The 24771-nt window shown below is 44.6% G+C and overlaps 1 protein-coding gene across 1 annotated transcript in view; it reads left to right on the forward strand.

Moving 5' to 3' along the window:
* Positions 1–217: 217 nt before the first annotated feature.
* The window catches only part of dcst2 (DC-STAMP domain containing 2), a 29735-nt gene continuing 5181 nt past the window's right edge, over positions 218–24771 (forward strand). The window contains exons 1-13 of the mRNA XM_056286157.1: positions 218–234; positions 1026–1270; positions 2189–2359; positions 3438–3539; positions 4797–4991; positions 5441–5506; positions 5888–6101; positions 6318–6475; positions 6960–7124; positions 8494–8661; positions 15690–15790; positions 23893–24032; positions 24245–24363. Of these exons, the coding sequence (XP_056142132.1) occupies positions 218–234; positions 1026–1270; positions 2189–2359; positions 3438–3539; positions 4797–4991; positions 5441–5506; positions 5888–6101; positions 6318–6475; positions 6960–7124; positions 8494–8661; positions 15690–15790; positions 23893–24032; positions 24245–24363 (1861 nt within the window). The remainder of the gene's footprint in view (positions 235–1025; positions 1271–2188; positions 2360–3437; positions 3540–4796; positions 4992–5440; positions 5507–5887; positions 6102–6317; positions 6476–6959; positions 7125–8493; positions 8662–15689; positions 15791–23892; positions 24033–24244; positions 24364–24771) is intronic.

Here is a 24771-nt window from a genome sequence, read left to right on the forward strand (position 1 = left end):
CTGACAGAGAGCTGCTCTGTGCGCGGGCTCCGGTGTGTGACGTCACGGCGATGACTTCATAGTAGAGGTCTGTGATTGGCTGTCGGAGGGGGCGGGGTTTGTGTTGAGGACGTTGAGGGGTGTCGGTTGGAACAGCAGAGGGTCACTGATTCAAAATGATTACAAGGGGCATTTTTCAAACAGAGTCTGCGGGGTTGCGACGCGGTCTCTTTAAAACATGGACCATTTCCGAAGGTAACCGATACACAATGCTTCACATCCTACCATGTTCTGATCTTTATTTTGTGTTTGATGCTTGTGTACCTTGGTCTTATTACCAGAAGGCAGTCCTTGTCTTCCAAATATACCTCTCCCTCTGCAAAATGTCAGATGTCAGTAAATGCAAGTACATTTGCTCATTAAGCTACACAGCCTTTGTCTCCTACACACATGCTTTGTGTCAGATATGGATTTACTCGTGTTGCTAGATGAAAGCGGGGGAGACTTGGTTGCAGATCTTTTTGTAAATCAAGAGGTTGTGCGTTTGAATATGAAAGTTTAAAACTTGCTTTCAGCTGCTAAAGTTCTCACATTTAAAGGGGCCACAATGCATGTATAACAAGAGGGAAAATTACACCAAATGACACACAGCTCAAATAAATAATGCTAAATAAATCACTGGTTGTGTTGAAATAAGCATTATCAAAATAAACATCTTAAGTACTGTACTGTAGTAGTGTAGCAGTAGAAGGGTGTAAGCTCTCCACAGTGTTATGTCAATTGCACACGTGTACATAAATACTGGCTCCTAACTAAATGTGACATGCTGACCTTATTGCAGGAAATGCAAGGGCAGCAGCGTTGCCCGTCTATTATTTACAAACTGATTTAAACTTTCAATAAAGAAAATGGCTCTTACAGACACATTGCACCCTAAACTGGGGCCTTTACTTTTCTATAAATTAAGCCATTAACATCAGGCGAGGATGTAATTTTACAGCTCACATCCTGTGTGTTGAAGGGAATTCAACCTTTTTGTCCTTCAGGTGGAGGGTGGGGCGTCGAAAGGTCAGAGGTCATCTGCTTGAGGCGTTGAGGAGTTTAGGTGCATTTTGTCTTGGTTTGCTCCTGGCGTCTTCCTATGGCGTCACGGCATTCTTCCTCCAGAAACACGAGCTCTGGTTCTGCGTCTACTCCACGCTGGCCATCGCAACACTGGCAGCATTTGGCATGGGCCTGTCAGCCAGCGTGAGGACCACCGCCATGCTGATGTTCCCTACGCTCTGCTCAGGTGAGCAGACACGATCATACAAGCAAACTCCAGGTATTTAATCCACTCCCCAGAAGGGAGGGATTTATCATCTGTCCAGATTGAATCAGGTCGCTTGTCGGCCACAGAGAGACTAGAGACTTTTCAGTTGTTTGCTGTGGTATTATTGTTAGTAAGTTATCCGGTACTCCTTGTGCTTGTACTCCAGTTTTTGCCATTGTGATGGAGATGATCCCAGGCCAGTGTTGTAGTCGAGTCACTAAACCTCGAGTCCGAGTTGAGTCTTGAGTCCAAAGTGTTCGAGTCTGAGTCCCCAAAGAAGAGTCTGAGTCAAGTCCCCATTACCTGAGTCCGAGTCATCAAGGTTGAGTCTGAGTCGAATTCCAAGATGTGCTCCAGTGCTCCACTGTGGCACCATAAAAAAGTTGACATACAAATAAAAAAGGTATTAATATAGCGATCAATATCTTATGCCAAATTATTAGGGCCTATTACAAAAACCAAAAAAAAAAACAGTCTTAATCAATTAACAAGTCTGAGTCCTCATCTCCAACTTCCGAGTGGGAATGCAGTCAATGCTCGAGTCCAAGTCCGAATTATCAGTGCTCAAGTCCAAGTCGAGTCACGAGTCCTGAAAATCAGGACTCAAGTTGGACTCAAGTCTTAGTCCTGGACCCGAGTACTACAACACTGCCCCAGGCACTAAAAAATATTACAACCAATAGCATGCATATGCACTAAAACACACTCTGTAACACACACACACACACACACACACACACACAAATATAACCCCCCCCCACACACCCACACACACACACAAATATAACCCCCCCCTCCACACACACACACACACACACACACACACACACACACACACACACACACACACACACACACTGTCTCAGGTTGGAGCATGAAGCTTGCTGTGTTTTCCAGAAAAGGGGCGCAGACTGGTTCTGTTCCTGGTTCTGTCAGTGCTGCTGGCCGGACCACTCACCAACACAATGGAAAACTTCGAGCGAGCCGCCGACAGCGTGCTCTGTGGGGCAGAGCTAGCCAGAAACCACACCCAGGAACTAATGAGGCGGGCAGCCACACCCCTCCTCCGTAAGGCGACGCTCACCTGAAGCATAACAATCACAAATTAAATGAATATAACGATAGAGTTATGTGCATGTCAGCGCTGCCCTGCATCAAATTACCACAGTCGTCCGCTGTCGAAGCCGGGACCACACTAGAAGACTTTAAAGTCCTAAATGACTGGGAAAAGACTGCCTCACACGTTTAAAGACTTGCATCCCATTACAATCATAGAGAAACACACTGGTTATGACTACAGTCATAGCGACACACACACACTTACCGAAGTGCTGGACTTGTCCAGATTCCAGTTATAAAAAATCAAACAAGTTTGATATTATTGTGACGACTGACTGGTTAAACACATGGGCAGCAAGCAAGTTGAAACTTAAACCTCCACACACAACAAGCCCAGATAGTAAAATTGCTGTGGCCCGGACCCGTCCCACACCCGACACTTTCATCCGGCCCGCATACCGTGTGGAATGATGGCACTTGGGCGGTCCGCTCCTGTTTGCCAGATCTGGGCCAGACCCAAGCCATAACAATGCCGCATGTGCCACATATTTGCCAAAGGTGGCCCATATTTGTTTTGTTATATTTGGGCCATATTCACCATTTACCACACGGGCCACTTCAGAGTCACATCCAGATTACATGTTGCTGAGAGCACCGCGTCTTTGCCAAAAAAGGCCCACATTTGATTTGGCATATTTGGGCCATATGTGCTACTATACATGTGGGCCACTTCAGGCTCACATCCATTTTGTCAGGGCCAGAAGAAGGCTGTCAGTGCCGCATCATTGCCTGAAGTGGCCCACATCCGGATGCTATCTGGGTATCCATGGTGATGTTTTGCACAGACTGGTTCAGTCTCTCTACCGTCTTGAAAATTCATCTTCATGGTTGATTCAGGGTTAAAATAAGCTTTTTAGTCAATCTAGTTTGTTCGCAGCTTAAGCAGATGTGGGTTTAGTGCCTTGCTCAAGAGTCAGATCTCCTCTTCTTTCATTTTCTCCTCCTGTGTCATTTTGAGTGTGATACTGGTAGTGATGGTGGTACTTGTGTTGATCCTGTTTTGACTGGAATACTGGTACTCCTCTAGCTGTCCTGGACAGCATCCGAGAGATGACCAGCAATGCCTACGCGTTGGCAGGAAGAGTCCACAACTTGATCAATGCTTTGACCGAGAACGTCCGCCACGTTGGTGAGTTCTGCTTTAGAAATCTGTTCGATACCCCTGTTTAGAGCAAAGCTCAACATGTACAGTTAAAATAAGCACATTTGTTGTCAGCCAGCGCAAAAAATAATCCCACACTACACTGTCATCTACTTGCTGTCTTTCTAGTCTGTACTTTTTAGGTTTTTTTCCACAATAGAAAAATGTATAATTTCCAACAAATGTAGATTCAGCTTAAGATTTGAAGACAAAGATTTTTCAGTCAGTGAGCTGAACTTTAGTGGGCAGCTTTAAGTGGCAATAACTCAAGAAGACTGAAATCTCATATATGTATTTTCTCCACGGATTACCTCCCCACTTCATCTGCTAATACTGTGACATTTTTAATCTTTAAGGGGAAAAAAAAGTCCAGAGCTCTTCATATGCTGTTGACTACAGACGTTATTTCAGTAATACATTTATACCACACTGATGTTTTCCACCGAGACAGAGCTGAAAGAATCCACGACGGAAATTAATGTTGGGCTGGCTGAGAAATAAATGTCATTATTGGAACATTCAGTTTGGGATCATGCTTAACATTCAATTCAATTCAATTCAATTTTATTGTCATTAAAAACAATGTGCAGGCATATGTTAAAAATGAAATGAGGGCTGTGGCTTCACCAATCAGTGCAAGACAGACACAGACAAACACAGCAAACACAATATAAGATATACACACATGAAGACCAAAGCTAAAAATAAGTTAAAAGACAGCTGGAGTACAAAATATTTAAAAATATCTACAGACATTCAGTGGGTGGCCAGGTTCAGGTGGGCAACAGCTTGTGGAAAGAAGCTGTTTTTGAGCCTGGTAGTGTGGGCTCTGGGGCTCCTGTAGCGCCTCCCAGAGCACAGGGGGGAGAACAGTCCATGGTTGGGGTGGGTGGGCTCTCTGCTGATGCTCAGACCCCTTCGAAGGCAGCGTTTGTGATAAATGTCTTTTATGGCTGGGAGCTGGGTACCGGTGATATGCTGGGCCGCCTTGACGACCCGCTGCAGAGCTTTCTGGTCTACTGAGGTGCAGTTGCCGTACCGCACTGAGATGCAGATGGTCAGGATGCTCTCTGTGGTGCAGTGGTAGAAGTTGGTGAGAATTTGGGGGGGTAGACGGGCACTCCTCAGCCTCCTCAGGAAATGCAGTTATAACATGAAGTTATAACTATCATTATCTAATTTATAAACCATGTAAAACACTGAATACTCTCCCAACAATTATCTTTAACCTCTGACCCCGTGTAGCTCGCACTCTGAGGAACGTCATTCACTTTCTGGTCGACATTGGTGATGTGTGCAACGCCAAGCTGGGCACGCCGCACCGGAAGTGCACTGCAGTTTTTGATGAGGCCAGGGAGGACTGCACCGAGCTCCTGGGGATTTTCAACTTCCTGTGTGACATTGTGGAGGGATTCCGCCCCCTCTGTGGTCTGGCTCGTGGTTGGTTGACATTTTCGGTTTCATGCAGTAGCCAGACAGCACCTGTAGTACTACACCCTGTCCAGTAGGTGACCACCCTTAGTGGCCCAGCAGAGCTAAACGTAATGAATCGGTGTAGATGTAATAACATGTCCATCCATCCATCAGCCCATCCAACCTTCATCTATACTCACATCAACTAATTAAGAGTTGCAGGAGGTTGAAGACTATCAGGCAGAGACACCCTTGACAGATCACCACTGCGAGGATAATACAAGACAACACACACACACCAACACACACACACACACACACACACACACACACACACACCGTTCACACCTATGGACAGTTTAGAGACAACTTAGTGTGTTCTGTGTCCTTTTGGATCAGAACCACAGCAGAATCCTTGGGTCCGTGGTGTGTGTGTGGTTAATCTCATGTTCCATTTTTTTCCCCTCTTCTTCCAGTTGTCCAGCTCTTCTGTGTCATCCCCTCCTACATCGCCTCACACCTCAGAAAACGACTGGCTGCTCGTAAGTATGCGTCACCATCTCTCTGTATCGCCATGTCATCATGTCTCCGTGGCATTATGTAAACATGTCGCCATGTCACCGTCTCGCCAAACCAACATGATGTCATATCATGATGTCTGTCTCTTGTCATTATGTCAACATATCATCTCATCAGATCACCATGCCGCCATAAAATTATATCGCTGTGTCATTATGTCAACATGTTACCATGACATCAAATCACTGTATCTCTGTTATGTCAACATGTCAACATGACACGATGTCATCATGACAGCAGGTCAACATGTCACCATGACAGCGGACTGTATATGTGACATTATCAGCACATGATTGTTGTTAGCCCTGCCACACAATATTCTACATGTCTGTCCGTCTCTATAGCAACAGTTGCAGCATTTGAGCGCATGAAGCAAGAGTTTGAGTTCAACATCTCTGCTTCGATGACCTTTGACCTGGATGTGAACAGCAGCCGCTCTCTGCAACAGGCCTCCCAGGAGATCATGGAGGAGGTTTCGTCTGAGCTGGGGAGGTTCCAGGCGCTAAGGACACCGCTGGCCTGGGGAAGCCTGCTGCTCCTGGCCGTCTCCTTCCTACAGTGAGTCCCTTCTACTACAGAGAACCGAGGCACAGTTTATAACCCCCCCCCCCAACACATCCTGCACAGAAACACTACAAGTACTAAAATACTAACACAATGTATATTGTGTTAGTATTTTATATACTATAATATATAATATAAAGTCTCCAAGTCGCTCAGCTTTTGCTTCATGCTGTAAATGTTCGTTGCTTCTTGTGTGCGTATGTGTTGCAGAGCCCTGCGGTACAGGCGGCGGTATCTCTCTCAGGATGACTTTGACAACATTTACCTCAGCGAAGAGTTTGTGAATTTGGATCAGCGCCGAGCTGCAGAGCATCAGGACACCGTTCTTCCTCTCACCCGCCGAGAAACATCAACCTACATAAGCCCACGTCAGTAAACCATGTGTTTGTGTGTGTGTGTGTGTGTGTGTGTGTGTGGACTACATTCTAAAACGTTTTGGATTTAGTGTTGCATTATGGGTTTAGATTTGTCTCAAAACAAACATTAAGATCTAAATTTAAACTTTATGGTTTTATGGTTTTACAGATCAAACTGCAGTTTATTTGTCTTTAACTGATCTGGTTTCTCCTGAGGATACAGTTCGGAAGTCCCTGATGTAAAATATTAGACCTGCTTTGTTTCTCTGTGATGAGGGGAAGACTATAAGCAGGATGCTTTCCTCTGGCTGATGGATGGGTCGTCATAAGCAACAGACCCACAAAACGTTTCCATAATGAAAGGGTGGATGCTGTGGCGACTGTGGTCTCATCAGATGCCATTTCTCTGCTGTCAGGAATTAAACAGGATTCCCAGGGACGGTCAGTTAGACCAGTTAAACCGTTTAGAGCCGCTCATCTCTTCTCTGTCATACAGTGTCGCCCACCCTTACACCAGGCGAGCGGCGGACGGCGGCTCTCAGCGCCATCACTGTGCTCAGACACATGACCCTGGGTGGCCTGTTGGTGGCACAGGATCTGCTGGTCTTCTGGATGCTGGAGCTCGTGTACCAACAAGTGCAGGGAGGTCTCATTGCCCGGGGTGAGTAAGACACACATGAACTCGTCTGATAAAAAGCCAAACATCCATCTATCCATCTATCTATCTATCTATCTATCTACCATGCATCCACTTGTATATCAGCAAGAAAGTGACATAAGTCTGTTTCAGAACGACATGAGTCCTGTTAAGAATCCATCAATGGATGAAGGTAGAGTTGGGAGAGGAAAGTTTTTAGGTCTCTCTTGGAAGAAATAAGTGAGTCAGTATCTCTAATGAAGGACGGAAGTTCATTCCATCCATTTTGAGTCCACGTTAGAGAAATATCTTGGCATAGAGCTCAGCCCTTTTGGAGCAGGTATACAAAGTGATTTACCTGAGGTAGAATGCAGTGGCGGCTGGTGCTAAAAAAACTTTTTTTGGGGGGGGGGCGCAATTTACCTTGGTGCCGCACACCTGACAGCTGCTTTAATGTCCACACAGTCACAGAGTTATTAAGAACGACAATGTAGCCTATAGATTTTATCAGTGTTCGTAGACGGTGGATGATTGCCAGTTGAGATGAGGCGTTGTGGTGGGTGTGAACATGATTGACAGTCATGAGAATTGTCCAATCACATTAGATCAAAAAACATTAAAACAATACCAATTTGCTGCCAATAAAAGTGGGAGTGTCTGGGGTGCACAGAACTGCGCCCCATGGAAAATCTGAAGAAACCAATCAGACAGCAGCCTCAGGTCGCCTGCTCACCAAAAGTTTGAGGGCTTATATAAGGTATGGTTTGGCCGGCGCCCCTCACCCAGGAAGTATATGTATTCAGACAGAAATCAACCAAACAACATGTGGAACCAATATTCCATGGCTGCTGACAGGCGCTCACAGACTGAAAGACACTTTTATTTCATAATTATTTGCATTATACAGCTAAATTGTATTCAACATGTTGAAGTAGATTTTCATCTCTTGATATTTGAAGGGGGCGGTGCTCTAGCGCCCTCTACTGGCTAGCCGCCACTGGTAGAATGATGTTTAGTCAAGTGTTTGTTGTGGAACTTTTAATCGCTGCTGGTTTAAACGGTTGCAGACCAGTTGACAGCTCAACTGACATGATATTATCTGGTGAAAAAAAAGTTAATTTACTGCTCATACTGCATCATTGTTACTAGAAAAACACTCTTCATATATAACCTAAAAAACTCTACAATAATCTATAAGAAAACAATAAAATGTTAACATGTAATCTACCTTTAATTTAATCTACCTTTACATGTAATCTACCTAAAATGTTCACTTCAGTGAAGGCATAAAGTGAGATTCTGTCTCTGAATCTTTGTTTTTCTGCCGTCTCTCTGTCTGTCTCTACGTTCTCTCTTTGCTGTCTCTCTCTCTCTGTCTGTTTCTCCCATCCAGCCCCTGTCATAGTGGAAGTGCAGGTGAATGGCAGCGGTTATGCATCAGACATTTTGAAGGACGTTGTGTCTTCCTTTAACATCCTGCAGAGTGGAAACATCACCATCCTCAGTAAGAAATGTCTCCTGGAGCCCTCGGAGCCAAACTACACAGGATATGTCATCATAGGTAGGGGTATAGACAGGATGTGATGTCATCAGTATGAGACACCAGGGGATATGTTATTATAGGTACAGAACATTTAAGAGTCAAAAGAACACTAATAACTCGATGACTGACTCTAGAAACAGTCATGATAGCACCGTTACCTACAATTTTTGATTTAATGGTGTGTATGAACATCTTAGTCAGGTCTTGAATCAGATATTTGTACGATAAAAAGTACTTTAACCCGAGAGCTTAAACAGACCATTATAAGATTCCTCATGAACACAGGAATTAAAGAAATAAAATCGGCATGGCCGCATCATGGATTAAAATTAAACCTTTAAAATACTGACAGGAGGCTTATACAGGACCCTCCACCTGCCTTTAGGGGTGCAGTCTGAAGCAAAAACCTCAGTCCACGGGTGCCGGGTGGCATGGCGGTCTATTCCGTTGCCTAGCAACACGGGGATCGGCGGTTCCAATTACCTCCGTGTTACCTCCGGCTTGGTCAGGCATCCCTACAGACACGGTTGGCCATGTCTGCGGGTGGGAAGCCGGATGTGGGTATGTGTCCTGGTCGCTGCACTAGCACCTCCTCTGGTCAGTCAGGGCGCCTGTTCAGGGGGAGGGGGAACTGGGGGCAGCACCATGTATAGAGAGAGTCTGGCCAACTGGCTACACAGGTGCCATATTGCCTACCAACTGGTAGGTAGCCCCATGCATGTGCTATTCATTTTCCGTGAAATTTGGTGTAGGGACTTGTATATGAACCTTGCTTTGGACATGTTCCAATATTTCTGATATTCAAACAGTATCAGTAGAACCTGATTGGTCAAGCTTCATAGACCCATGACTTTAACAAATGTTGATGGATTATATAAAACTGGTTTAGTGAGGCCCTTTAAGAACAAAAAAAAATCATTTTCATTGTAATCCATAAGTAATTCATGTTTCTGTTTAAGAAATAAAGAGTAAGCGATGTCAAGGAAATGAAATAGCTCTGGCTAGCTTTCGGATTTGATTGTTGACAGAATACAACCAACAGCGTCTCATGGGTCCCACCCAGTTTGTGGATTGCATGTGGGCTGTGGAGTGGGTTACTGTGTGTTTTGAAGGTTGGGTGTGAACTGCTTATCAGCTCACACCCCACCATCAAAGGTAGATTACATAATCAGTCAGGCCAGTCGAGCCCAACAGCTCAGTCACACTTTCTACCACGTATCAGTCATACAGCACATGCCATTGTGGAAATAAGAGATTATGGCATTTTCTGTACACAGTTTAAGATTTAATGATGCACAATGTATTTTGCATCATTCCATGTTATGAAGAATACCAGAAATTATGTATATTGTATCACTGAGTACGAAAGGGTATCATTAATTTTGAATTTTCCAACATTCAGTCAAGTATTCAGAGTATCAAAAATTGTGTATTTTGCGTCACTCACTATCAATAGAGTACCAGAAATTATGTCTTTTCCATCATTCAATACCAGTACACACCAGAAATTACAGTGCCTCTCAAAAGTATTTATGCAGTGGTATGCAAGTCTTAAAAATGCCAATGACAGCCTCAGAAAAGCTCAAAATCCTTTCTGAATAATGTCAAAATTTTGTCTAAATTCTTTAATCTAATAAAGTCATGTTCCTGTAAATCGGGGGTCACAGATCAAGTGCAGTAATAGAAATCATGTGACCAGCTCAATGAGATAACCGCCCAAAAGTCGCCTCACTTTTGACTACTGTTAAATAAGAATTTAACATGACTATTGTGTCTGTCACCTTATTAACTGGTCACATGGCAAAATTAGGCTCACAGCTTACCCTGTTCTGTGGTGGTAATGTACCATGAATGGATCACTCTGTTAATTTCTATTACTATACTTTGACCCCAATTTAGAGGAAACAAGAATTTATTAGATTAAAAATTTAGACAACATATTGAAGCTCTTGAGAAAGGGGTTTGGCCTTTTAAGGCCACACCACTGCGTAAATAATTTTGAGAGGCACTTTTTGTGTATTTTACATCATTCAGTACCAGTACTTAGGGTTTCAGAAATTATGGATTTTCCATCAATTCAATCCCAGTTTCAAAGAACCAGAAATTTGTTTATCATTAGGTACCAGTAGTCAGAGCAGGTGGTTTAACACCAGATCAGGTGCAGAGGCTATGGTACTAACATGTTTCACTTCTTCAGTCCATGATGAAGGTGATGAGATCAGGACGAAACCCACCAGCAGTCATAACACAGTCGCAGGCACTGAGCAGGGGCCTCTGCTGCATACATATAAATTTCAACCCAAAGAATTTACTCCACAGACTTTAGACTTTACCCACTACACTACTGGTGTGGTGGGTAGATTGGTGATCAGTACCAGTATTACATATTTTGCAACGTTCAGTAGGCTACTAGTGAATGATAATGAGCAATAATATCAGGGACTCTTGAGAAATATTAGGTCTACCTGTTTTGAGGTTTAGCCAGTGCAGCGTCAGTTCTGTATCGGGAGTTTTGTCTAGTTTATCTCAGCACTACCCACACACTGCCTCGGCTCAGGCCTGTCACTCAGTCCACCCCATATGACAATCTGACACTGTTTACATTTGTCTGACTTCTGTCAACGGTTACACATAGCTTGGACGTGCTATACAACTGATTTCCACACATCAGTACCTTACAGACTCTCGGGTTGCTCTAGGGAAGTTAGTTTATCGAAAAATCGTGAACACTGAAATTAACTCACCGAGCACAAGTAGGAATAAGCTGAGGGGGACCAGCCCAGCCTGCCAATCTTCACGGCCCAAACTGCCATCCTCTGTGCATCCTGTGGATATCGATGCATCATACGGCCTCGTCCCGGCCGCACGGAACAGCCCCAAGCCGCACAACACACCATTTCTCCTTCAACTGCTGCAAATCGGCGGGGAATGGGCCGGAAACGCAGGAAAAATCATTGAAACGTCATGATGACAGAGCCAGCCGTTGGTAGGCAACATGGCGCCCGTCGAGCACGTGACAGGCTCTCAGCCAATCACAGCGCGTGTTGCAAAGCTCCAGGCCCGGCGTGAGGCAATCAAGCGCTCAGGGAAAAACAACGAAAGCGCCCCCCCCCCCCCCCGTGTGGACTTCACGAAACACATGTGATAAAACGCCTCTCACATTACTGCCAGCAACTTAAAACCAGTACGCTGTTAACACCAACATTAAATGTAGGTTATAACAACGTTACCGACCACACACAACGACGGCAGATAAGCAGGTTACAGAACGAACGAGGCACGTGCGCTGTACGGCTCCTAGGCGCGCGCTGCGCACTGGTCGCAAGTCAGTGGCACGCGCTGCCATGCATATCACTCTGCATATCATGGAAACACGACGTTTAAGTATCCCTGCGGTTCTAAAGACCTGCCTTAAATTAACACCGTAGTTATTTGCGAAATTAAATACACACACAGCCCCCCCACCCCCTTCATTTCAAAATAAACCCGTTATAATGACCACTGTCAGCTGTAACGCGTCTTTTCAGAGCGTCGCTGGTTGTTAAACAACTCCCATATTTTCATATTATTTCATTTTATTTGGCTCTTGTATCTTTTCAACAACATTTCATATTCATTTCGCCATTGAAATGATGTCGCATAACACAGTGACACACACTTAGGCCTAAGCCTATCCCGTGCATTATCGAGTAATCGGTTGACTCACCCCCTTATAAACGGATCTTCCTTATTTGGCTGCAGCAAACTCTTAAGTTATCTTGGAGTAAAATCCAATTTGCGAGATATTTGGCGCTCAATTGCAATTTCGGCCAGTCCATTCAGACGGTCTTGAGACATAATTGATCGCAAGTAAGTTTCCATCATGAGTTCTACGCTGCAGGCGGTGCCTGCTCCATTTTGCTATCCCCGGTGACGTCAGCGGAGGACTCGCCGCCGGCGCCACCCAGAAAAAAACGCTGTTAATTTTGGATTCGCTTCCAGGGCTTTTCGAGTGTACGGCGTCTATTTTGCGCCCCACTTAATTTCGACGACCGTTTCATTTTTGTGGTTTCGTGTTCCGTGTTAGCTAGCTTATGAACACACAGACAGCATGCTAGCAGGGCAGAGGCTAGTTCCCATCGATGCAGAAAACGGAAATGGAGCAGAGAACGGTCAACTGAGCATGCGCGAAATGCCTCTACCACGCCTCCACACGCCCCGCGTAGCATCCAGGCGCTAGGATTCTAGGAAGATCCACCCCTACTTTAAGTCTGATTAGCTAACTTTAACCCTAACCCCGCCCTAACCCTAACCTTAACCTACCCAAACAACGGAGGCAACGAGTACTTGCGCATGCTCAGTTGACTGTTCTCTGCATCGATGGGAACTAGCCTCTACCATGCTAGCAGTAGCACACACCAACGTTTGAGATGGAGAGAGCGCAATGTTTTTTTTCAGCGGTGGCGCGGCGGCCTTTGGCGCCCCTAGTGGCTTGGCGCCCTGGACAATTGCCCAGTTTGCCCAGCCCTGCAAAGATCAAAGGGTGGCAAGACTCTCTCTATACACGGCGCTGACTGGGGGGGGGGGGGGGGTAGCGTGATCCTCCCACGCGCTACGTCTCCCTGGTGAAACTCCTCACTGTCAGGTGAAAAGAAGTGGCTGGCGACTCCACGTGTATCGGAGGAGGCATGTGGTAGTCTGCAGCCCTCTCCGGATCGGCAGAGGTGGTGGAGCAGAGATCGGGACGGCTCGGAAGAGTGGGGTAATTGGCCGGATACAATTGGGGAGAAAAAGGGGGAAAAACCCCAAAGAATACATAAATAAAATAAAACCCTGACCTGTGCTGCTAAAGATTACGTTGAGCAGGGCGTCCGGGTAGCGTAGCGGTCTATTCCGCTGCTACCAACACGGGGATCGACGTTCCGAATCCCCGTGTTACCTCCGGCTTGGTCGGGCGTCCCTACAAACACAATTGGTTGTGTCTGCGGGTGGGAATGTATATGTCCTGGTCGCTGCACTAGCGCCTCCTCTGGTCGGTCGGGTTGCCTGTTCGGGGGGGAGGGGGAATAGCGTGATCGGCCCCCCTGGCGAAACTCCTCACTCCCAGGGGAGAATAAGGAGCTGGCGACTCCACATGTATCGGAGGAGGCATATGGTAGTCTGCAGCCTTCCCCGTATCGGCAGAGGGGGTGAAGCAACGACCGGGACGGCTCGGAGAGTGGGGTAATTGGCCAAATGCAAGTGGGGAGAAAAAAAAAGGGGGGGGTCAAGTCAAGTTGAGCTTATCCAGTGTTTCCCAATCTAGTCATCAAGGCCCATCTGTTCTGCAAATTTTCATTGTAACCCTGCATACACAGACCTGTCTGTACTTACTCAACAATCATATCATATCATAGTACTTAATTGGTCCAGGCGTGCCAACTCTAACATGATTAGATGCGCTGCAGATTAGCTGAGTAAATACAAGCAGGCTGTGCATGCTGGACTACAATGATAATATGCAGAGCAGGGGAGCCTGGATGAGGAAACACAGGGCTAATCGATCCAGACCAGTATTTAGTTTACAAAGCATAGATTGTTAGACTGCTTAACTGGAGTGTCTATTGAAACCCCGACACACAAGTCCTCATCTACCTTCAGTTCCGACAGTCATCCTGGCTGGCGTTCGTTCTCTGGACAGCAGAATTTTTTTGACGAGTGACGAGTTTACGAATGACAAAGAGTCTTTGCTGGCAGTGTTTATCGACTTCAGTGGTGTGTTGGTTGAAACAGAGTCTATTGTCTTTTGTCTTAGTGACATTCAGTTGTAGATAGTTATCTGTGCACCATTGTGTAAAGTGGAAAATGGAGTGTTGATAGGCTGCCACACAGTTGTTATCATCAAGGAGTGCGAGTATGGCAGTGTCATCCAAGTATTTTAAGTATGTGGTGATGAGTGAGGGAGTAATACAGTCACTGGTGTAGTGGGTATACAGAAAAGGGCTCAGCACACAGCCTTGTGGTGCTCCGGTGTTGATGATGATGATTGAAAATGTTATTGAGCCCACTCTGACTGTTAGTGGTCTATTGCTGAGGAAGTTGTGTACCCAGTGGATGAGGAGTGGAGAGACGTTGAGCTGCTGGAATTTCCTGAACATCTGATGACGCTGGATGGTATTGAAGGTGGAGCTGAAGTCAATGAAGAAGATTCTGGCAAAGTCGCCTGGCAACTCGAGGCATTGGAGGAGGGAGTGAAAGGCATTCCACAGAATTCCTCAGTCCCCCGTTTGGCCTTATAGGCGAATTGGTGCGGGTCCAGCTGTGGTCTTACGGTAGGGAGTATGACATTCAGCACCAGCTTTTCCAGGCATTTCATCATTATGGATGTGGTGCAACTGGCCAGAAGTAGACCAGTTCTGACTGGTGGGGTATCTTGGGGACCGGTATAATGGTTAATGTTTTCTAGGCTTGGTACTGAGGCAGTCCTGCAGGACTCCCAAAAGATGGAATGAAGGACTGGAGAGAGCTCCATGGTGCAGTCTCTAAGCACCCTTGCCTTGATGCCGTATGGCTCTGACGCCTTGCCCAATTTGCAGCAGCTCAGTTGCAAGCGGACATCTTTTAGTGAAGGGTTCCTGGTGAGTTGGCTCCTGCGCGGGTAGAGAGCTCTGAGCAGATCTTCACACATCTTCACATAGGATCAGGGTACGGGTTAGCCACATGTCAACATATCAGATGTTGACTTGAGAACATTGGTCCCTTGTAGAAATCAGGAAGTGTGTATTGTGATGCCATCAGCACAGCAAGAGAGACTCTTCTGTCAGCCTCAAGTTTTCTGACAGGTGGTTTTCTGACGAAGTGATTTTCATTTGTTTATTCAGAACCCCATCAGCTGCTACAAAGGTCGCAACTATTCTTCCTGGGGTCCACATGATATAGATGAAAAGGATGAGCCCGGAGCGTTTTATCAGATTTAAAAAACCCCACTAATGACAAAACCCGGTGTCAGAAAGAATGTGACTAGTCTGTGAAGGTTCTGTGTCACTTGATTGTTTGTGTGTGTTTGTGTGTGTGTGCTGGCGAATCAGGTTTCCTGTATGGCCTGGCTTTACTCCTGGCTCTGATAGGAGGTTACATCCAGCGCTGCCGGAGGCTGATCTGTGCCACATACTATCCGAGAAGAGAACAGGTAACACACAGTAACACCAGTAACACACATAACCAGGCGCGCAGCAAGATGTTTTAAGTAGGGGGGCTGCGAACAGTATTGTGGTGAGCCAGCGTAGAAGAATGAGTCGAGAGGCAGCGATCTCTTTTAAATCGCAACTCCCGCGCCCCATAAGCTGCACGACCCCAGGAGTGCTCTTTTATTCACAGCGGCCAGAACTGAACAAAGTGACAAGTCCGCCCCCCGCCCCCCCACCCCCATGTCCCAAGTGGCGACATCAGTCCCAGTCACGGTCGTACAGTCAGTTAGTCAGTAAACGGTCTCCTACCTGGTCTGAGTCGAACCCCCAAAACAACAACACGAGAATAACCACAACATGAACACCACATCATTAAAACGCAATTTTAAATCTAACATTAACAGTCCCATCAGCCATTGTGCTTCCCCAGCGCAGAAGCGCCGACAGTCAGAGCCACCGCCTACCCCAGTCCCTACAGTATGACATCATTGTTTTGTTTGTAAGGTGCGTGCGTAGCAGATTTGGAATGGAGTGTTTACTCACTTTATTATTAAAAAGGCACATTCCACGCAGCCCTAGCCCACTGTTTAAAATAAAGATATGTTTTATTTATTTTGCATTTGTACGTTAGGAAAAGTTAGGCATACTGTTAGGTCAAAGATGTTACACAGCCACCTGCCACTACTGGGGGGGGGGGGGGGCTGCACCCACCATTAGGGGGAGCTGCAGCCCCCAACACTCACATACATAAGCTAAGCCTCACACACATACACAATACACACATACACACACAAAGGATGACAGTAGTGATCAATGTGTGAACGCGTGTTGTCAGACCGGTAACTATTCAGAGTAGGTGTGTGTGTGTGTGTGTGTGTGTGTGTGTGTGTGTGTGTGTGTGTGTGTGTGTGTGTGTGTGTGTGTGTGTGTGTGTGTACTCGCACACACGCCTGTGTGTGTTTTAACAACCTTCCGGCAAAAAATAACCAGACAGTTTGGTCATGACTTGAACTCACCTGGTCACATTCACATGCTGTCTTCAAAAGCAAACCAGTCCTCAAGTCAAGTATTTGTATAGCCAAACAAATCACAAATTTGCCTCACGGGGCTTCAAAGCAACACAACATCCTCCCTTAGACCCTCATATCTGAAAATTAACATCTCCCTAAAAAAAAACAACCCTTTGACAGGGAGAGAAAATAGGAAGAAACCTCAGGGAGAGCAACAGAGGAGGGGTCGCTCTCCCAAGACAGACAGACATGCAAAGGATGTTGTGTGTACAGAATAAAACACAATTTATAGAATACAACACTGCAAGAGGATAACAGAATTACAATGGAAATATAAGATACAGGAACACTGTGATGAGGAGGAAGCCAAGCAGCATCCAGATGCCACCAGAACAGTCCAGCACGTGAGCCACATGGCCACCATCACAATGTAGGTGAACAGACTACACGTGCCCACAGGGGAGACTCACATCACACCATTCACATACATGGGAGAAGAAACAAGAAAAGACATTAGTCACACATCGGAGAAAGAGAAGGATACAACACTGAAACAGGATAACTAATGGATTTATAAGATATATCTATATAAAGAATGTAATGAGGAGGATGCCAAGCAGCGTCCAAGTGGCGACCACCATCACCATGGAGAACATGCACATACACTCACATCACACCATTCACATACAAGGGAGAAGAGACAGGAAAAGACATCATTCAGAGAGAGAGAGAAACGTGAGAGAGGACAGTTGACATAATCAATAATCTATACTCTATTTCATTGGCAGAACAGTGCTTGTCAAAATTCCTTGACACAGAAACTCACTCGCCATGCAGTACCGGTCGTGAAGTACTCCTTTTTTTGGGGGGGGGGGTTTCTCCCTCTTTTGCTGCTCCATTGCATCCGGCCAATTATCCCACTCTTCCAAGCCGTCTCCACCCCCTCTGCTGATCCTGGGAGGGCTGCAGACAACCACATGCCTCCGCCAATATACTATGTGGAGTCGCCAGCTGCTTCTTTTCACCTAACAGTGAGGAGTTTCGCCAGGGGGACGTAGCGTGTGGGAGGATCAGGCCATTCCCCCCAGTCCACCCCCCCGAACAGGCGCCCCCGACTCACCAGAGGAGGTGCTAGTGCAGCAACCAGGACACATACCCACATCCGGCTTCCCACCCACAGACATGGCCAATTGTATCTGTAGGGACTTCCGACCAAGCCGGAGGTAACACGGGGACTTGAACCGCTGATCCCCGTGTTGGTAGGCAACAGAATAGACCACCACACCACCCAGATGCCGTGAAGTACTCAATGTTAAGGCAACTAATTGTAGGTTAAGGCAAAAAGATTAGTTTTAAGTTTGGATTTAAAGAACTCAGAAGACTGATTGTTTGACGGCAGCAGGCAGATTATTCCATAAGAACAGGGCCTGATGGAAGTACTCAATGTTAAGGCAACTAATTGTAGGTTAAGGCAAAAAGATGAGTTTTAAGTTTGGATTTAAAGAACTCAGAAGACTGATTGTTTGACGGCAGCAGGCAGATTATTCCATAAGAACAGGGCCTGATGGGAAAAGGCCCTGCCACCTGCTACAATTTCATTTAGCAGACACTTTTATCCAAAGCGACGTACATCTAAGAGTTAATACAACACAAGCAAGGTCTAGTCAGGAGACAACAACACAAGTAAGTGCCAAAAAACGAGGTTCAAGTCCGATAGGACATAGGTGTCTACAGGCAATGCACAAAGGCAATACATAGGGTGCATAGAAACGATTTTTTTTTGGTATTTTCATTAATACCATCAGGTGTGGAGGTGTTCGTGAAACAGCTGGGTCTTTAGCTCCTTTTTAAAGATGGAGAGGGACTCAGCGGAACGAATGGAGTTCAGTAACTCGTTCCACCACCGGGGAACTACAGAAGAGAAGAGTCTGGCTAGTGACTTAAGTCAAGTCAAGCCAATTTTATTTGTATAGCCCAAAGTCACAATCTTCTTCACCACAATGGTCCGGTACAATGTCCACAGTATGTGGTCACACTTTTGATGACATTAGATGTTTGGTTCTGTAGATTATTAGGTGCGTAATTGGACATTTCACCACCACCAGTTGTAGGAATGAATATTAGGTTATTGTGATTCACACATTTAGGAGAGGAGAGCGTTGGCGTAATACAGCAGGGAAGGGAGACGTTCTCAATGTTATGAACCAAGCTGATAGTCTGATAATCTATACTATGAGAAATTCCCTGACTTGATACATTAACTATACTAGTTGACTCCACATCCACACTAGGTTTAAACCTAGCAGGCTCTCTAATTACCTGTGACCTGCCAAATGACAAATGCCAGTGTTAAACTAAATGTAGACAGCTATCTATATTACTTAAATAAAGAGCGGCACCATCACCAGTAGGGTGAATGCCGTTCACTTTCAGGAGGTAAGGGCGGCCCCAGAAAGAAGGCCAGTTATAAACAAAGCTGAATCCCTGCTCATTACAGTAACAAGACAGCCAGTGGTTCATTGAGGTGAGCCTACTACCCATGTCATCATTACCCCTCACGGGTAAGGGACCAGAAACAAGTAATTGATGCCGATGCATCTTTCTGGCCAACTCAAGCATCCTGACTAGGCTAGTTTTTGTTATCTCTGATTGCTTCATCCTAGCATTATTGGTCCTAACATGAATGACAATGTTGCTGAAAGTAGTGGTGCTGTGTGCCTGGGTACCCTGATTCTCCCTCCGCGATGCCAATACGCAAAGATTATCCTCTCTGTTGGAGACTCTGGCCTTGGGTTGGCAGATCAAGGCTGGAGAAGATAATCTGATATTGCGGTAATGGAGTCTCCTATCACTAGAGTGCAGTGATATACCCTGTCGACAGGAGTGAGAGAGGCACACTGGCTGGTAGCACTACCAACAAGGCTGGTGAGGGGCAAAAACCAGTTTTTAGTCAGGAGAGGTGATTGCAGACCAGATCACACGACCAGTGGCTTGCTCTTGTGAGCCTTCCCACGCCATCAAACAGGGACAAATTCCATCACATCTGTCGATTTTAGCTAGTGCTAACAGTAGCAAGTCTGCCATCAGGCCTGGGGCTAAGACTATCTGGAATTCCCATCACATCTAATGTAATCCAAGCCAGAAGAAGCTGCTCTAACCCATCGATGCATCTCTCTCATAGAGACAACCCATCTGTAACTGCGGAACAGTCACCACACGCCATCATTTTAACGAGGCTGCTTTGACTGAAAATGCAATAAAGCTAAGTGCTAAGCAAGGCTAAGCTTGAAGCTAGTAAAAAGATTAGGAACAAAAGGCTACCCACTAACACTAGAGTCATTTGAAAAAAGAAAACTAGTGAATCTGGTGATAAGTGAATTAAGCACAGAAAATAGCGTAATCAGTAGTGCAGATGAAGAGGTTAGAGCAGACTAAAGAAGAGGAGAGAGACTAAGAGAATAAACAATCTCACAAAGCTGGAAGCCAGAAGCAGCAACCCACAAATCCAACAAAAGTCCTTTTACCCACATGATCCAGAGAGGTCAGCGGTCAGGTTCACACAGCACACATTGTCCATCCCTGTGCCCTCAAACCAATGATGACTTCCCTTCATTTGAAAATAAATGTCTGTTAACACTCCAACATGAAAACACTCCATGTAGCGATTCTGTAATTAAAAAATTGAGTCTGACTGCTTTTGAAAATTCCGCATTCAGTGTGCAAGTCCCATTAGAGCCAGTAAGAATGCATTGCCTTGCTCTAGGACACATGGGCAGAGTGGATGCTGGCTGTCACAAGGTGTGAAATCTGCTGCTCAAACCTGTGATGTGTTCAGAAACTTCATTTATTACAATGTTCTGTACAGGATGCTGCTATAACTCCAGGCCAAAGGTCACAAACCATGGTTAACATTCTGTTCTGCCTTTCATGACTCCGTGTTTAACAGTGAATGCATAAAAAACAGACAGACACAGACACAGACACACACACACACACACACACACACACACAGAGTGAAAAAACATATATCACCATGTTAACTAAAGAAACAGTGTCTGTCAGACTGAAATTCCTGAAAGGATTTGAAATCAGATGTTTTCAGTTTTGTGCACTGACATACTGCAGCTGTTTTGCTCTACATCATTCCACTACAATCAAGGGTCCAAGAATTAAACAGGAATGCGTTTCCTGTCTTGGCCCATGAGGTTTTGGATTGGTCACATTGTGAAGCTGACAGCAGCTGTGGTGTTTTCAGCTCACAGTTCAGGGCTTTCCTGCTATTCCAGCTATTTGAAGAATGAAGGTATGAAGGTATGTGAGGAGAATTCAGGCATGTCTGGACTCCAACACGTTAAGACACATTAGAAAAAAGTCAGGTGACAAAAAAACTACCCCTCCTGTGGTTCTGAGAGGGGGAACATGCAATCTTATACAGTCTTATGTTAGACTATGTTTAACTCATGTGTTAATGTATGGTTGTCTCCCTGTCCTTCATGTATGTCCTGTGGTATGTGTAGTATGTGTACATGTGTTTATTGTATATGAGGCTCTGAACAAAAGGTGAAAAAAATATTCTCTTGGGAGGACAATAAAGTCTCTATCTATCTATCTTACACATTAAGAAAGATACCAAACTAACATAAGCCAAACTAAAAAACCCGTAAAGGCAAACTAAAATAAATTAAAACAGATGAAACCTAACTGAACTAAACTAAATTAAAACAGTTAAACCTAAATGAAATGAAATATCTAACATGTAATAGTATACCAAACTAAAATAGAATATTTGACCAAACTAAACCATAATAAACATAAATATATTACACTAAAATATAACATTACACCAATAGAAGTTAAACTAAATAATAGTATTAAAACCAAACTAAAATTAGATATTAAATCAAAATAAATCAGTTAAGATAGAAAAGGATAAAAGACCAAACTGAACTAAACTAAATTGATCTATTTACTAAAGGTAGAGTCAAATATATCAAAGTAAAACTACTGTTAACCAAAGTAAACCGGCTAAACTAAACTATAATAAACCAACCCAGATGAACCCAGACTATTCTAACCTAACCTGAACATCTGTTAATGAAAGCTGTAGCCCAATATAAAATGTGTCAAAAATTTAAAAATTATCAATATTTGATTAAAGAGGTTTTAACCGACCAGAAACTCAAACAAAGGAAATAAAGATCTTGAGCGTTGCGGAGACTTCTGGTGGACCTTTATTAAAAGCTCATATGTTCATAACTGCACAAAATGTAGTTCAACGCTTTGTCTAATGGTGTAACATTTCAGTTTTTCTAAATCATAATATGACTAGTAAATATCAGTAGGGGTTGTTAATACTAATATTATGAGCGGTATTCAATAGTACTAGACAGTACTAGTCAGCACAGATCCCAAACCTGCTTCACTGCTTTACTTTCAGTCATTTGACATTCACAGAAGTTCCCTCAAAAAATAGAAAGCAGTTATAACAGTAATAATAATATGACTAGTAAACTCACTGAGAGAAAGTAAATATTTCTTGTACAAGATGTCAGTAAATAATAATGCTTTGTATCCACTACCTTTCCATTTGAATTTATTTGTCTAACTCAGGCATAGGCAACTGCGTGCTATGATTATACAAGTTTTCCATCAACCAGTTGGTACACCAGGGGATTTCACTGGTTAATACACCTTCAACCAAAGATGGATGGATTAATCAGTGAAATCACCAGGTATAGCGTTGGGTTGCATGGAAAACCTGCATACTTATGGCACTCCATAGCACATGGTTACCTGCACCTGGTCTTCTTGTTTGGATTTGTTGTTGTTATTCACGTAGCTGAACGATAGAGGGCAGCACCGAGGAGGAAAATTATACACGACCTTTAAACACGACTCTGAAAGGCTCAATGGATCGAGGGGTTCAGGGGCCTGTATCATAAAGCAAGATTACTGAAGATAACTGGATAACTTTGCTGAGTAAAACCCAGTATCCCCTCAATCTGGAACATGGACTTGAGTAAAAAGAGCAGTTCCAGGTTTTACTCAATACAGTTAGTTATCTGGCTAATTCAATTATCCTGCTTTGTAATACAGGCCCCGTCATTTTTTTATCATCTCTGTCTCATTCTGATGATGTCACAGATCATCTGGTAGTAAGATGGCGCAGGTTTAAATCCCAGCTCTGTGACAGACAGCATCTTCCCCTGTGAAGTGTCTATCAGAAAGACACTGAATCCTACCAGCTCAAAGGGCACTCTTCTGAAGCTGACCTTTGACCTCCCTGTGGAGGAGGAGAGGAAAGAAAGAGAAAATAGTGGCTGAATACCCATACTAAATCCATAGTGCCGTATTATATAGTACCCATTTGAAGTATTCCAGATTAGAATGTTTCTAGTATGGAACAATCTCGTATTGTAAAAAAGACAGGATGTGTACTATTTTAACTAAAAAATATAATATGAATCGACTGGAAGAAGATAGCAACTTTGTGTGGTTACCCTGAAGCTACAGAAGGCAGTTTCCAGCTAGCCAAAATTTCTCAACCATGGTGGCGGACATTGACACAAATGTGATTCAGCAGTCTTTCAAATGTACGTTTATTGTACAAGGGTTTTTTCAGATGTGTATGAACAACAACTGAACACTGGTGTATTATCTTTCTTCACTATTAATAACTCAGAAAATGGCAACTTTGTGCAGTTACCATGGCGATAAATGCTGCATGAGACATACTCACTTGCCATTACTTCCACAGGTTAACTGAGGATTGTATAATAGAATTATGTTGCATACTAAACACATTTTGATGGACTAGTATTTACTAAACAGTATGTAGCACTGTTAGCATGCAGTACATACTATGATCATATAGTACGTAGCAGAGTATTTGGACACAGCCAATGAATTTCTCTTGCTGGGTTCAGTCAGTTAAAGAAGTAATAGGAGCACTGTTCCCACTTTACTGGACAACATGTTGGGAAAGAGAAAGGTTTGAGGGTCCAGGGTCCAGCAGCAATGTAAGATGAGAGTTTAACAGTGCTAAACGTCTGTGAGATGAAACCAGAACGATATTTATGTTGTCTGGACGGCAGGAGAGGATCCAGTTCCTTCACAACCACATCCTGAGCCAGAGGAGGTGTTTGGGGACAGCTCTACAGATGTCTGTGACCAGGAGCCAAGCTGATGGAGGAGGTGCAGGGGGTAGAGGCTGGCTCCTCACACTCCTGCAGTGGTAAACAGCTCCTCCAGTTATGGGGGGGGGGGTGAAATGTATTTTACTGTTTCAGCCAGTTAGTTAGCAGAGATTATCCTGAAGACAGTTTGTTCAAAGAAACAAAAACAACCCAAACGTCACTGTTCAACCTGCCAGTTAAATGTTTAGAGCAGAACAGGACCTCCTCCTGTTGACAGCTGAAGGGTTTTCATTCAGTTTTTCTCCCTAAGGGTTCCTGGAGGCTCCTACCTGTCGGACCTCCTGGGCATGTCGGCTGTTACCTGTGGGATTTGTGGAGAGACGAGGGAGGAGAGACACCAGCTGCCCTGTCTCGACCCACAGTGTAAAGGTACAACAGACGCTTCTTCCCTTTAATTATCCTGTTGGACACTGGGAGCTAACCAGTACAACCACAGTCTTATACTATTGGACACTGGGAGCTAACCAGTACAATCACAGTCTTCTACTGTTGGTTACTGGGAACTGACCAGTACAACCACAGTCTTCTACTTTTGGCCAAAGACCAACACAATTACAGTGCAACTTTGGTGCTTTGCCAGAGGTGGGAAGTAACAAATTATAACTACTCTCAGTACAGTGCTTGAGTACCCCCCCCCCCCCCGTAATGGTACTTTTTTGGAGTATAATAAAATCACAGTAATTTTACTTTGACCAGATTTATAATAAGTGTTCTGCTTGGCTAATTCTATTTTAATAACAGATTAATAACCTGTTTGTCCAGGTTGTTTACAATAAT

The sequence above is a fragment of the Lampris incognitus genome, chromosome 9 (assembly GCF_029633865.1).
Source record: "Lampris incognitus isolate fLamInc1 chromosome 9, fLamInc1.hap2, whole genome shotgun sequence".
In the NCBI taxonomy this organism is placed as follows: domain Eukaryota; kingdom Metazoa; phylum Chordata; class Actinopteri; order Lampriformes; family Lampridae; genus Lampris; species Lampris incognitus.